We start from the raw sequence: 14979 nt of genomic DNA, 5'->3' as shown, positions 1-14979 counted from the left end.
AGCTCATTGATGAATATGTTAAACAGCCCTGGTCCCAGTACAGACCCCTGGGGACACCACTATTTACCTCTCCCCATTCTGAAAATGGACCATTTATTCCTGCCCTTTGTTTCCTGTCCTTTAACTGGAGTGTCTGGCAATGCTTTCAGGATCATCTAATGATCCTTAATTTAATTTAATGACAAGCCTTTTGTTCTCTTAATCACCCTGCCCCTGTTTATAAATAGAACAGGAGGACTTGTGGCACCTTAGAGACTAACAAGTACTCCTGCTCTTTCTGCGGATACAGACTAACAGGGCTGCTACTCTGAAACCTGTTTATAACTAAACTCCCTGCCCCAAGGGCAAAAGTTGTTAGCAGTGCAGAACACGTCACATTCCACACTCAAGCTCCGACTCCTGGGTGCTGAGCACCCACTGTTGTTTTTTCTGTGGGTGCTTGAGCCCTGGAGCACCCACGGAGCGGCGCCTTTGCCCCCCTTCTGTAACCACGAGACTCCCCTCCCTTCCCAGAACAGAGACTAGAACCCAGGAGTCCTAACGCCCAGCCTCCTGCGATAACTGTAGTGTGAGGACAAAGACAAAGAGCCATGTCTTAAATAGCGATGGGAGCGGGAAGTTCCCATGTTTATTAAACTCCCCACTGCAACAGCTCAGGAGCTGTATAATTACTCCACATCTCCCTTCCTTTATAATAAAAGGTTAAAACTTAAATTATTACCCAACGTATATCCCAGCAATTCCAAAGAAACTTGATATTCCTTTAAATGATTTACACCACCATGACTCCTTATCAATTCCATGTAAATGGCCCTGAGCAGCAGTCTAAAGATCAAATTTTTGAGGGGGTCTGATTGGTCCTGCCACTGCATGTTCTCACGTCTCCTGAGGTGCACTCTGCCTGGCAGGGCACCGGCAGGTCCCAGAGCCTCTCTTCATCACATTGGGAAATGCTGAGACCATAGAATCTCAGGGTTGGAAGGGTCCTCAGGAAATCATCCAGTCCAACCCCCTGCTCAAAGCAGGACCAATCCCCAATTTTTGCCCCAGATGCCTAAATGGCCCCCTCAAGAATTGAACTCACAACCCTGGGTTTAGCAGGCCAATGCTCAAACCACTGAGCTATCCCTCCCCCCATAGCAGCTCCGCTAAGGAGGATCTGGGGGCTTCTTACCAGTTCTGACAGCCTGGGAGCTTTTGATCCATGCTTTGTTCCCTGGCCTCAGTTCAGGCAGCTGCTTGTTCGGTGCCAAATGTGCAAGTTTTGTTGTGGCCAAATTTTTATCTCAGTGTCCCAATTTTTGAAATCCCTTCAGGTTGGGCCACGCGGGTCATAACTGTATCGGTGCCCCAGGGAAAGGCGACCTTCCCATCCAACGTTCTGCTGGCGACAGTGCAGAGGCAAGCTCTCACGGATCCACAGGATTGGTGCCACGCCCCAGGCTTTGGAGCAGTCTCTTGGAGGAAGCCAAACCCCAAAAAGCTGGTGGATATTCCAATACTTAGGTTTACCAAGCCAGCATAAAACAGCTTCTTTATTACCTTCCTGGTTACTCAGAAGTCCAAACAACACAGTTCCCTTAAAGTGATCCAGCCTCAGGCCTCCATCCAGGTACCCACATCAAATATGATGATTTCTGAAAATCTTATTTCATCCTATAAAAGAAAAGGTTCTCCCAATCCCGAAGGGTCGGACACGTCACCACCCAGGTGAACGCATGTTTCCGATCTTACCCAAACACCCGCTACTGCCGATTCTTATTAACTAAACTAAAATTTATTAAAAGACAAAAGACAGAGAGAGTCTGGTTAAAAGATCAATGTACAGACAGACATGAGTTCAATCCATTGAGGTGCAGATTCATAGCAGAGACGGTGAGCTTTGTAGTGGCAAAGAGTTCTTTTGGAAATAGCTCATAGGTGATAGTCCAATGTCCAAATCTCATATTCAGGGTGTACCTGCATAACTGGGACCTCAGTCTTGTGACTCAAACTTCCCCTGATGAAGTCTAAGCAGATCTGAGATCACAGAATCAGGACCCAAGGCTCTTTTATACAATGTCATGTCCTCTTTGCCGAGTTGGGATTTCCTTGGGGAACAAAAGGTAATTAGGATGACTTTGAAGGAGGTCCATCACTGATTACTTCCCCCACCATTTACAGTACATTTCAAAGAGAGATGAATACCGAGATATCCCGTTTACAATTCATTCACATGATAGGATGTTCTTTTGAGCCCTCAGTTGTCAGAATACAGCACAGACAGGGACTGTTGATTACATTGTCCACCCTACTCATACATATGTAAATACATAAAAACAGAAACATTATCTCCCCACATGTCTTTTGAGGGTTATTTATTTTGCAGGATGTTTAACCCTTTCTCGCCATGCATCCCACACACACACACCCCAGCTCGTTTCTGGATTAGGACCCCTGCAATTACAACACCATGAAATTTCAGATTTAAAGAGCTGAAATAATGAAATTTATGATTTTTAAAATCCTATGACTGTAAAATTGACCAAAATGGACCATGAATTTGGTAGGGCCCTAGATATAGGGCAGACCAGACCTTAGTCTTCCACTCTCTACATGTCATGTTCCCAAAGCTTCAAAGGGCCGTTCACCAATCCTTTGTGTTGTGATATTCCTTAATAGCCCATTTAATCTTGCTAGGCCTCCTGAACAAGTGGGCAAGGGGAGGGGGGATGAGTCTCTTGCCTGGGGTCACAAATTCAGAGCCAACATTGTCAAAGTTACAAAGCAAAACGTTCATATGTGCTTAGAGCCTTGAATACAGACATTACAAGTGAGATTAACACAGCCAGCAATTCATGAGTCTACACAATGAATACAGTGTTATAAGTCTACGACCTACTTTGAACAAAACTAACATACAGGTGAGCTGGTCTGGTTTCCAGCTATGAGTTTGTCAGGTCCTAATGAACGCCTAAGGCCATGGCCGGAGCTCGTACTTACTTTACCAGCATCACACCATATCTGTAATGTTCAGCAAGACTAGCTACTGCAGTAATAAAAGTCTCAGCTGATGCTCCCTTGTTCCTGGTGCCTCCTGTTAAATTTGGCCCTTTCACATATAATATTCTGTCTGCCTATGAATTGGGCATCAAAAGCCTCTTTCTCTTTGAAGCTTCGTTCTTTTCCACCTCACTGAGGGGTAGGGCAGCAGGACCCAAGGCAAAGATCAGGGCATTTAGCCAGTATCCTTGTGCTTTCGCTGTTAGTTTTGGGAACCCAGGTAGCTGGAGCTGGCAATTTGAGCAACCCCACATCGCATCTGATCTAAGTTTCTCTAATGGAGCCCCTTGGGCTGTGGGCTCCATCACTGCACTGAGACAGGGCTCTGCCTCCTTCCTGCTGCAGCTTGCCCAGGTGTGCTCCTGGATTTTGCACTCACTCACCACACTGGGAGTGCCTCTTCTTCCCTTCACTCGCTTCTCATGACAAAGACAAAGAGCCAAGCCTCAAGCAGCAACTGGTGACCTCTCTGACTGGGAAGTGCCCATGTTTATTAAGCTCCCTGCCGCAGTGCCTCCTAGTTCTTCCAGGTGACTGTGGAGGACCAGGAGCTCAAGACCCACTCCACACTAACCACTAGACTCCCCTCCCCTCCAAGAGCCAGGGATAGACCCCAGGAGTCCTGGCTCCCAGCCCTTTCAGAGCAAGGGACCAACTCCCAGCACCCTCCTCCCCTCGGGACGCCTGCACTGGTGCAGCTCGTTATCTCCATGAGGGAGGGGAGAAAGGAGTTGTAGTGTTGGATTTCTAGTTTCAGATACAAGAATGATACATTCATACAAATAGGATGACCACACTCAGTAGATTATAGGCTTTGTAATGATACCTTACAAGAGACCTTTTGCGTGAAGCATATTCCAGTTACATCATCTTCACACCGACGGGCTGATGGGCTGATGCGCAGGCCATGAGCGGAGCCCAGGCCTCGTGACGGGGGGGATGAATTTCAGCCTGTGTTCAGAGCCGGAGGGAGGGGGAGCTGTTTACACGGTGGCGGCCCTTTCACAGATCCACCTGTAAGAGATACTACAGGGTACGTCATTCCACAGGCCGTTCTCCAGCAGGTGGGCGCAATCCTCGTCGCTGAGTCCGTTTCTGAGGTTATTGGGCTCCCCTGTGTTCCAGTACCTGAACGAGAAGAGAGAGACGAGCCCTCAGAGCCCTTAGCCCACCGACTCCCTGTCCCAGGGGAGACACACCCCCAGTAAGCTCAGCCCCACCCTCAGTGTAACCTAGAGCAGCCTCATTTAGGGTTCATTTAACTTATGCTCGGGCCCTGGTGGGGTTCTGAGAAGCTTATAACAGCCTGGGCCCAGCAGGGCTCCAGCCCCACCCCTGCGCCGGGGTCTGTTGTCCCAGATCTTCCCCAGCCCCTTTATGCTGGTTATATCCTGGGTGAGGATGGCGGAGGAGATTAAATATCCTTCAGAATCCCTTGATGCTGCCAGAGCAGAGTAAAGGGCCATTGAGCAACGGAGTATTGGGCCCATTCCATTGACTTTGGCCAGCGCTAGGAGGGATTAAAGCAAGTAGAGGGAACAATATGGCTGCCCATGATGGCAGGCTGAATACTCTCTGCAAGGGGTGGGGGAAAGGGGGGTTGAACAGTTTGCACCCCAGTCTCAAGGGTTTGTGACATTCCCCCTAGAGGAGACAGATCTTTTATTCCGAAGTATCCAAATGAATGTGGGGCCAGAGACAGTGTGACCTGCTCATAGGGCAGGCATCATGATTGGCCCACTAGAGGATAACCACCTACTACCAGTTAATGGCATAAGTGGTGGAGGGCTGCGCTGTTGAAGGCCCTTGTGCAGGGGTAGAGGCTGCTCCCCACACACGCCATGGCAGCACAAGCTTCCCCTCACCATGGTCTCTCAGATCAGACCAGCTTCGGAGAGACCCTTCTGTAGGCTGAGAGGGGTGCTCTGTCCCCATGACCCATTCCGTCCTTGGACCATTGGCTGTGATCGCCAACGAGCACCCAGCGTGATCTGTGGATGCTTTACCCATTGGGAGCTGGGCTGAGACCCGGCAAGCTCATTTCATACAGAGTTGCACCCAGCAGCAATGCCATTTGGTCATTAGAGACCTGGGCCAGATTTGAACCAGTGATCTGCGGGCGACCGATAGAGCCTCAAGTCGTTCAGTCCTCAGGGCATGAAATCAAACCCGAGCGGCTCCATCCCTGGTCTCAGCCTTGGAGCTACTGAGGTGGAAAGTGCCTGCAGGAGCAGGGGCAGCTGGGGAAGGCCAGGGGCAGGAAGGGGAGAGCAGAGGATCGCCCCATGCTTACGTAAATGCCTCAGGAGTATTGTCCACCCAGCGCCAGACGCCTTCAATCCTTTGGTCTGTGAAGCCGATCCAGTGACGAACAGAATCAGCTTTAATGGCCAAGTAATTCTAGAGAGGGGACAGCACAGAGGACTGGGTGGTTAGAACTGGAGCCAGATCCTGAGGCATCTCCCGTGCCAGGAACTAACCCCCAGGGATGGCCTGGGCACTCGGCCATCAGCGAGTGCGCTCAGTGCTGCATACGCCAGAGGAGGAGGCAAGGAGCCCGATTCTCCTCTCCCTCGAGTGGAGGGTGGGGGGGATGGAGAGACGTCAGCGGAGGAGCAGGGGTTGGCGATGGTCTAGGCCTGGGGTGGGGAGAGGAGGCACCGAGCCTGGGGGCGTGGATGGTGTTGGGGGGGGAGGGGGGGAGGGTATTGGGTCCTGCAGTGGGACAGAGGGGGCTGTGGCATAGATCACACCGCACCAAACAGATCCCAACCCTGCAGTCAAACTTGGGCACATCCCAGCAGGGGAGGGTAATGCACAGGGAGTCCAGGAGGGCCTGCGGTGTTAATTTAGCTGGAATATACGGGCCTAAGGTGTTACCAGAACCCAGCCGTTGGCCGACATTAAACAGCACTAACCCGGCCTGCTTTGTTCCCTTGAAAACCCTTTTAAACTTTGATCAAAGACAAGGCAAAGAAGAGAAAACAAGGGAAAGCCTTTGAACTGTAAAGCACTAAGCCAGGTTTTCATTCCAACAGCCTCCCTTGGTCCCGTCCCCTTCAGCAGCCGAGTTTTTAGAAGGAACCCGCGCCCCCCCCTTGTGTGACAGGCTCTTAGCAGGGCCGGATTAATCATTTGTGGGCCCTGGCACCCGAACTGTGGCCCCGCCCCCTGCTCCGCCCACCCTTTGCCGCAAGGCCCCGCCCCTGCTCAGCCTCATCCCCTCCAAGGCCCCGCCCACTGCTCGCAGGGTTGGGAGAGGGGGGAGAGGAGTGAGCGGCAGGCGGGGAGGGGCTGAGGGGGGCGGGGCGCTGGTGCAAAGCCTGGGCAGAAGGCAGGGGGCAGGGCCACAGTCCGGGCGCCGGGGCCCCTTCTCAGTGTGGGCCCCAGCGCCGTTGGCGCCATTGTAAACCCTGCACTGTCTCTTAGATGGTATCAGAACTGGTAACAACCGTCCAGCTGCTGAGACGGGCGGGAGCGGCTGCTGTTGTTCCATCCGACCCGCTTCATCCCCGGTGGTGGCTGGGATTAGCTGGAGCCGGTAGAGGCGACGTCATCGGGGTCCCTCTCTCTGGCCCCGTCTGGTCAGCCCGTCTCAGGCTCAGGATGGCAAAGGCCCCAGGAGATGCGGGTGGGGAAGCCATGAGGGTGAAGCTCGTTCCAGTACCCTGTTTTTCTCCCCAAAGTCTCTTTCAGGGCCCCAAAAGGGAGCGATGGGTGGAAAAGCCCATCCCCTCGTTCCTTGGGCCACCACGTATGTTTAATCTCCAACACTGGGTTCACTCCTTTCTGGTTCCACACGATTCTTGTTTGCCAGGCGTGATCTGAACCCAGTCCTTGAGTTACAGCAGAAGGCTCTTTTGTTTGGACTAACTCCGTCTGCCGCCTGTTTGGGACCGTTTTCCATCAGCCCGGTCATTGTGCCATCTCAGGAACGCTCACAAACTTTTACAGCTTCGGTCACAGTGAGGGTGAATTTGTGAGGTCAGTTATTATGACAGGGTCCATCAGGAGATAAGGGTGAGCGTTATGAATACACTGCCCGAGTTCCTCTTTCCAAAGGGCTGTTCCACTGTGAAAGTGACTATAAAAAGCCTGCCCCAGATGGGCTCCCCCATCCCTGTGGGTATGAGCCAGAGCTGCTGGCCACAGGGGCTCACCTAAGTCATTCATGCTTTTCCCTCCCATACGCCCAGCAGAGCCAGCCAGGGCCTGGTCTGGTTCAGGCCTTATCAGAATTGTCACCCAAGTTCCTGTTGCAGGATCTTTGGGCTGGATCCCCAGCTGATGTCAATCGGGATCGCGCCGATGACGGCTGCTGTGCGCCGGCCAGGGTGCTGGCCCATTCCTGGCACTGGAAAGCACTGACCAAAGGAAATACATTCACCACCATAGGTGCCGACCCCGTGGGCGCCCATCAGTTGTTTCGCCACCCCGCCGCTGATCAGCTGTTTGGCAGCCGGTGGGAGCTGCTTGGTAGAGGGGACGGAGCAGGTGTGGGACGAGGTGGGGCAAGGGCAGGGCCTTGGGGGAAGGGGTGGAGTGTAGGCGGGGCCGAAGGGGGGTGGAGCACCCACCCGGAAAAATAAAAGCCAGTGCCAGTGTCCTGGCTCTCCCCTGCCAGCAGACGCCCCTGGGCTCTGCAGTCTGGTGGGAATCCACTTCTGGCAGGATAGTTTCGTGTTCCCAGCCCCCCAGGGAGTCTGACAACCCTGCCGGGTAACCACCTCTCTTATCTGCCACGCAGCTCTGCTTTCCGAGCCCGCCTCAAAATTCCCCACCATTTGCTCCATGTCATCTCTTCTCTGTGCTGTTGCCCCGAGCCCCTCCTGCCCCAGGCGGGCAAAATTCACCCCTGTGTGGGGGCCAGGGCTAGCCCTTGTCACTGCTGGAGTCCTGCTCCTGCCCTGGGCTGGGGACTCCCAGTCCCACCGTTCCTTTCTTCCCCTCAGGCCCAAACAGAGCCGAAGCCTCATGCCGGCCCACTGTCCAGGGGTCATTCCACCCCAGGTTAGGGTAGGGCTGAGGGCTCGTACCTGCTCCCTTCCATTGTTGATCACCACCAGATCAGCATTCTTGGCTAAGCAGAAGTTTCTCGCTGCTTCCCAGGACTGGGTAGTCTGGGAGAAAAGATAGCACCTTCCTTGGTGCTCGTCCCAGCCCCACTGGCACCAGAAAGCGCCTGCCAGAGACAACACAGCTGTGAGCCCCTTCTCCCCACGTGCCAATGAGGGGCGAATCCCCCCCACGCGCCAACGAGGGGCCGATCCCTCCTTCCCCACATGCCAATGAGGGGCCGATTCCTGCCCCCTCTTGTGCTGACTTAGGGGCCAATCCTTCCCCACACGCACCTACGACGAGTGGATCCTCCAACCTCATGTGCCAACGAGGGGCCAATCCCCCAACCCGACGTACTGACTAGTGGCCAATCCCCCCACCACATGTGCCGACGAGGGGCCGATCCCTTCCTCCCCACGTGTCGACGAGAGGCCAATCCCTGCCTGCCACGTGCCGACAAGGGGCTTATCCGTCCTCTCCATGTAATGACGACGGTCCAATCCCTCCCTCACACGCGCCAATGAGGAGCCAAACACCCCATCCCATGAGCCAACGAGGGGCCGATCCCCCCACCCCATGTGCCGATGAGGGGCCGATCCCTCCCTCCCCACTTCAACAAGGAGCTGATCATTCCCTCCATACACTCCAACGAGGAGCCAACCCTTCCCCACCACGTTCCGACGAGGGGCCAATCCTTCCCCTCCACATGCTGACGGGGGGTTGATTCCTCCCCGCCACATGCCAACGCTCCTCCCCACGTGCCGTTGAGGGGCCGATCCCTCCCCACCCAACGCACAAAAGAGGTGCCAATCCCCCCACGTTACAGGCTGATGAGGGGCCGATCCCCCCCAGCTAGAACGTGACACTGCATTTGCATTCTCCCCACTCTGCTCTTACCTGCTGTGCTCCCCTTGGTCGTGCGGCAGGGTCTCCTGGCTCGGTGGAAGAAGGGGCAGCCTGTGAAACTGAGCACGGCCTGTGTTAGTCTCAGGGCCATTGATAGGAAACACCCCCCACCTCCGCAGGGTGCTGATCACCCCACCTCCCTGCACCCCAGAGGGTGAGGCTGCAACACCTGAACCTTGCCTAGTGCCTGATCCCCACCTCCCTGCACCTCTAAACCACATCAAGACTTTCCAGCATCTTTCTCCCCCACCTCATCTACAGGCTAAACCACCCCTGATCCCGACACCCCTAAATTGGAAAGAGACACTGCAGCACCCCCATCCCCGCTGGCTGCTCATTCCCCTCCCTATGCCCCGTGTGGTGTCTTCCTTGGTCCTGGTCCCAGCCCCACTGGCACCAGAGAGCGCCTGCCAGAGACAACACAGCTGTGAGCCCCTTCTCCCCACGCGCCAATGAGGGGCGAATCCCCCCCACGCGCCAACGAGGGGCTGATCCCCGCCCCACGCGCCGATGAGGGGCCGATCCCCACCCCCCATGCCAACGAGGACCCGATCCCTCCCTCCCCACATGCCAATGAGGGGCCGATTCCTACCCCCTCTTGTGCTGACTTAGGGGCCAATCCCCCCACCGCATGTGCCGACGAGAGGCCGATCCCTGCCCTGCCACGTGCCGAAAAGGGGCTTATCCGTCCTCTCCATGTAACGACGACGGTCCAATCCCTCCCTCACACATGCCAATGAGGAGCCAAACACCCCATCCCGTGAGCCGACGAGGGGCCGATCCCCCCACCCTATGTGCTGTTGGGGGGCCAATCCCTCTCTCCCCACTACCAACAAGGAGCCAATCATTCCCTCCATACACTCCAACGAGGAGCCAATCCTTCCCCACCACGTTCTGACGAGGGGCCAATCCTTCCCCTCCACATGCTGACGGGGGGCTGATTCCTCCCCGCCACATGCCAACGCTCCTCCCCACGTGCCGTTGAGGGGCCGATCCCTCCCCACCCAACGCACAAAAGGGGTGCTGATCCCCCCACGTTACAGGCTGATGAGGGGCCGATCCCTCCCTCCCCACGTGCCCACGAGAAGCCTATCCCTCCCTCCCCACATGCCAATGAGGGGTCGATCCCCCCATCCCATATGCCAATGAGGGGCCGATCCCTCCCTCCCCATGCTCCGACAAGGAGCCGATCCCTGCCCCCCGCACATGCCGATGACGGGCCAATCCCGTCTCCCCACATGCTGACAAGGACCTCATGTGCCAACGAGGGGCCGATCTCCCCACCCCACGAGCCAACAAAGGGCAGATCCCTCCCTCCCCATGCGCCAACGAGGGGCTGATTCGACCCTCCCCACATGCCAACAAGGGGCCATTCCCTCCCCCACACGCTCCGCTGAGGTGCCCATACCACCCCTCCTCGTGCCCCTGAGGAGCCAATCCCTCCCCCCACATGCCGACGGAAGGCCAATCCATCCCACCCCCTCCATGCGTCGACAGAGGGCCAATCTCTCCCCCGCATGTGCCTCCCCCCACCAGGCACAGAGCACAGGCCAAACCACAGCAGGTGTGGGTACCCCACAGGAGACCGAAGCCACACGTGAAATCAGACACTACAGGCGGCGACATGGGGCACAGGGGGCCCCTCCGTCCATCCTTATGGGCTCTGCTCTCGCAGCGCGAGTGGCAGGGCCCCATTCCCAGCCCCCAGCCCCACCCCCTGCACTAAAGGGAGATTCCGCAGCCCCCCACCCCAACTCGGGGGGACCCCCCAGCTAGAACGTGACACTGCGTTTGCATTCTCCCCACTCTGCTCTTACCTGCTGTGCTCCTCTTGGTCGTGCGGCCAGGGTCTCCTGGCTCGGTGGAAGAAGGGGCAGCCTGTGAAACTGAGCACGGCCTGTGTTAGTCTCAGGGCCATTGATAGGAAACACCCCCCACCTCCGCAGGGTGCTGATCACCCCACCTCCCTGCACCCCAGAGGGTGAGGCTGCAACACCTGAACCTTGCCTAGTGCCTGATCCCCACCTCCCTGCACCTCTAAACCAGATCAAGACTTTCCAGCATCTTTCTCCCCCACCTCATCTACAGGCTGAACCACCCCTGATCCCGACACCCCTAAATTGGAAAGAGACACTGCAGCACCCCCATCCCCGCTGGCTGCTCATTCCCCTCCCTATGCCCCGTATGGTGCCGTCCCTGTTCCCAGTGCACAGGGTGGGACATTAAGGAAAGGAAGACTAGGAACATTCAACAGGAGCCCAGAGAGCACCTCCCATTTATCCCTACCCCCCCAGCCCTGATCTTACTGGCCGGGCCCCTCTCAGTTGTGGGGCTGGAGTCCCTGGCCACGTCTGATGATAGGCCATCTAAGAAACGTAGCAGACCCCCAGTGTGAACCTCAGGGACACATCACACGCCTCTCCCAGTGGGCAGGTTGGCAGCTCCTCAGTCTGGTCTGTCATCTCTGTAGCTGGGTGGGGCAGGAATCCCAGCAAGGGGCTCCCTCAGTCCATTGGGGCTCTCACCTCCTCAGGGCAGGGATGAGCAGGATTTGGGGAGGGGGGAATCTCAAACCCTAATCATAATGCCTCCCCCTTCTCATCAGTAGAGCACACAAAGGACTTTGTGAAGGGGGTCAGGCTCATAAGCCCCATTTTATAGATGGGGAAACTGAGGCACAGGGCGTTGATGTGACTTGCCCAGGGTCACACAGCTGGAATAGAATCCTGGTCTCCTAAGACTTAGTTCCATACTTGCTCTACTAGTCCATGTTGTCTCAGAAGGTGACTAGCCCTCACCAGACCAGCTCTGGCTGGGGTAGGGGGCCCAGGTCACGGTGGATACTCACTGCTGGTGAGGACCAGGGTCATCAGGAGAAGTTTGATGGCCACGATGATCACGGTGGTGATCACCAGCTGCCGGTTTGTGAGGGGGGGATCTGGAAAGGGAGGAAATGGCTCTGATAACCCTGTCCTGGCCATACCCTAGATCTTACCCCACCCCCCACCACCACCACCCGAAGCACTGAGTGGGATGCACTTTTGATCAAGCCTGACAATAATTGAAGGGGCAGGGATCTGTGTGTAGCATCTTTAGCTAAAAGAGCTTTTCTCCCCACTGTGTCTCAGGCATTTGAGTTAAATGTGCACTCACAAAAATGAAAAGCATGAAGCCAAAGGGCCAGACTCTGCTCCCAATTACACCAGTGTAAATCTAGACTGAAGGCAACAGTGTGACTCAGGATTTACACTGGTGTAAATGGGAGCAGATGTTGGGTCAAATAGTTTCCAAACCTTTGGAGGAAAATAATCACATCCCCTGCCAAGCAGTGAGGTTTCCCCTGCACAGGGTGTGATGCTGTCAGTCCTGCCAGCTCCCCAGTCACCCCCGGGGCTTCCATGGATGGCAGGGTAGGTGAGACCCCCCCATTTCTGATCTGTTTTTGAAAAGAGGAAAAAACAAACTGCTTTTTGAGCTTTCTTCCAGCACCACGAAAGAGCAAAAAGAGAAGGAACCTGACAGCCACCCCCAGGAAACAAGCAACACACGGAGCAGCGGATTCCTCATCAGCCAGCAAAGGAGCTGGCATGTCTCACCGCGGGGAGGGGACAGACCCCCAGTCCATGTTCCTGGGTCCTCCCCGTCCCACTGAGGTTCTCCAGCCACGTCGGACATCTGCTCTGGGTCTCCTCGGATCTCTCAGTCATCCAGGCGCCTTCCTCTCTGGGGCCAAGGTTAGTGGGCTGGGTGGGTGCCCCGGGTGCTCTGCTGTTAGGTCCGACTGGGCTTCTTATACACGTGGTGACTGAGGTGCTCCCATGGTGCAAACTGGGTGGGGCAATGTCAGGGCAACGCCCATCACCCTGCCTCCTGCATCGCGCAGTGGTGACCCTGACTGAGTCACAGCTTCAAAAAGGGAACAGCCCTGCTAGGTCCCATCTGGTCCTTTGTCCCAGAGCAGGACTGTTCTCCCCAGGCTAGTTTTAAAGATAACATAACTGGGCAGGTTGACAGGATCACACTGTGGACCTGAAGCCGTGATACTCAGATCTCAGGAGACAAATTAAGACTCAGCATTACCCGAGAGAGCCACAGTCGGGTGAATTCGCAGTTTCATTTACTATAGGACTCTATGGTCATATTGAACCAGGGTGTCCGGTTTATACATATATGTATTCTCACACCACAACGACTGACCAAGTACCACTGTTTTATCAACTGCAATTGGTTAAAAGCACCCTGGTTGGTTAATAACTTAGACTGGTCAATAATTACGGAAGCAAGGTCTGAAGCCGCTCTCCTCGGACATCTAGTGATGAGCTGCGGGGAGGGGAGGGAGGCTACACAGACACACCGGCTCGGCCTGGGTATCCAGCAGACAGAGCTGCGTTGCCCACGTGATCAGTTTTGACTGGTGCTGGGTTACAAATCACTTTCGAACGTGGGGGCCTGAAATGTTTTCCTCCTGATTGTGGGCGGAACGGGCAGCAGAACGGTGCTTAGCCAGCCCTGGCTGACGGGATCTCCCTCAGCTGAACTGAGCTCACAAAGGGGGTTCGGATGCCAGAGCCCAGTGGTGAGGGAGAAGGGCCAGGGCGGGGCCAGGCCAGGCCAGTGTAAAGATAGAGGTACCTAGACTCCACCAGGTCTAAGGGCTGTTTAGATCTGTTGCGGGACAGCGTGTCTGCGGAAGAGACGGCTAGGCCTGCACTAGCGGTGAGGTTCCCCGGCTGAGGTCACAGTAGAGAGGCAGGTGCCAGCAGAAGGGGACAGCACAGGGCCAGCGGCGACGGAGAGGATGGCGCGGTGTGGTGACCGGAGACACAAACAACAGCAGCGGAGTGAATGACGCACAGCAGCGGGCAGTGAAGGCATTGCTCGATGCCCCCCACCCCCCAGGTGTGAACTCACGTGTAGGCACCTCTGGGTCTCTGCGGACCAAGGACAGCAGCTGTGAGTGGGGTGTGGCAGAGGGAGAGGGGAGTGCGTGTTAAAGGGACGTTTGTTTGTTGCACTTTCACACCGCGGTGAAAAAACGGAGGCAAAGAACACGGCCCAGTGTCCTCTGGGGTGGGAGTTTTGCTCATGGTCAGATGTGTTCGACTTATGGTTGTGGGGTTTCCCCCAATTAATGCCGGGTTCTTTCCCCCTTTTTATTAAACGTTTTCTCGGCCATGCACGGATTCAGTGCTTGTGAAAGGGGGAAGTGTTGCCTCTTACAGGCGCCCCGGGGAGTTTGATTTTCCCAGATTGCTGGGTGGGGGCTCGAGGCAGTTCTGTGGTGTATTGTTAAGAGGGACCCCTGGATACTGAACCCGGCCCTGGTGGCTGCCAACTCCACCCGGCAGAAGGGTACAATTCAATCACACCGTGTTTCAATATCACGTGCGGCGAAGAGCCGCCGGAGAAGCATTAAAGAGCCTCTTGCGGCTCGCGAGCCTCAGTCTGAGTAAGGGTTGCCCGGTGTCTGGTTTTCAGCTGGAAAGTCCAGTCGAAAAGGGAACCTGGCAGTATCCGGTCAGCAGTGCTGACTAGCCGCTAAAAGTGCCGTTAATCGCAATAACCAGCCTCCGCCACCGGGGGCAGGATGAGCAGAAGGTGCTGGAACCTGGAGGAGCACATGGGAACTGGGGGTCGCGGTACTGTGGGCTCCCCTGTCCTGCCCCACTCACCCCCACGCCCGGAGTGCGGCTCTCCCTCCCCCGCCCTGTCCCACTCAGCCCCCTGACCCCCAGAGAGTGGCTCCCCCTCCCCTGTTCTGTCCCACTCACCCCCTGTGACCCCCAGAGTGTGGCTCCCCCTCCCACATCCCGCCCCACTCGCCCCCAAACCTGGAGTGCAGCTCTCCCCCCCCCGCCCTGTCCCACTCCCCCTGACCCGTGGAGCGCGGCTCCCCCTACCACATCCTGCCCCTCTCACCCCCCACCCCACAGCCCTGGAGCATGGCTCTTCCTGCCCTGTCCTGCCTCACTC

At 56.0% G+C, this 14979-nt stretch overlaps 1 protein-coding gene across 1 annotated transcript; it reads right to left on the bottom strand.

Annotated features, from left to right (window-relative positions):
• Window positions 1-1832: 1832 nt before the first annotated feature.
• Window positions 1833-12746, bottom strand: LOC311510735 (CD209 antigen-like protein C). The gene is made up of 7 exons (XM_084610691.1): window positions 12603-12746; window positions 11855-11944; window positions 10824-10892; window positions 8998-9065; window positions 8079-8224; window positions 5336-5442; window positions 1833-4170 (listed from the first exon to the last, which is right to left on the bottom strand). The coding sequence occupies exons 1-7, from the start codon at window positions 12629-12631 to the stop codon at window positions 4026-4028; spliced, it is 654 nt and encodes a 217-aa protein (XP_084466817.1). The 5' UTR covers window positions 12632-12746; the 3' UTR covers window positions 1833-4025.
• Between the last annotated feature and the right edge of the window lie 2233 nt (window positions 12747-14979).

Source organism: Lepidochelys olivacea (genome assembly GCF_965140295.1).
Source record: "Lepidochelys olivacea isolate rLepOli2 genome assembly, chromosome: 20".
NCBI classification, from domain to species: domain Eukaryota; kingdom Metazoa; phylum Chordata; order Testudines; family Cheloniidae; genus Lepidochelys; species Lepidochelys olivacea.
Note: the sequence above shows the minus strand (reverse complement) of the source record. Positions and strands in the feature narration are given on the sequence as shown.

What these genes read in the sequence shown, in the direction of transcription:
- LOC311510735 (XM_084610691.1), bottom strand. Translation starts at nt 12,631, where the DNA reads ATGGACTGGGGGTCTGTCCCCTCCCCGCG. An exon ending in GACCAAGAGGAGCACAGCAG is followed by an intron (nt 9,066 to 10,823) that starts GTAAGAGCAGAG and finishes GGCCGTGCTCAG; the next exon opens with TTTCACAGGCTGCCCCTTCT. An exon ending in TCAACAATGGAAGGGAGCAG is followed by an intron (nt 5,443 to 8,078) that starts GTACGAGCCCTC and finishes TCCCCTCTCTAG; the next exon opens with AATTACTTGGCCATTAAAGC.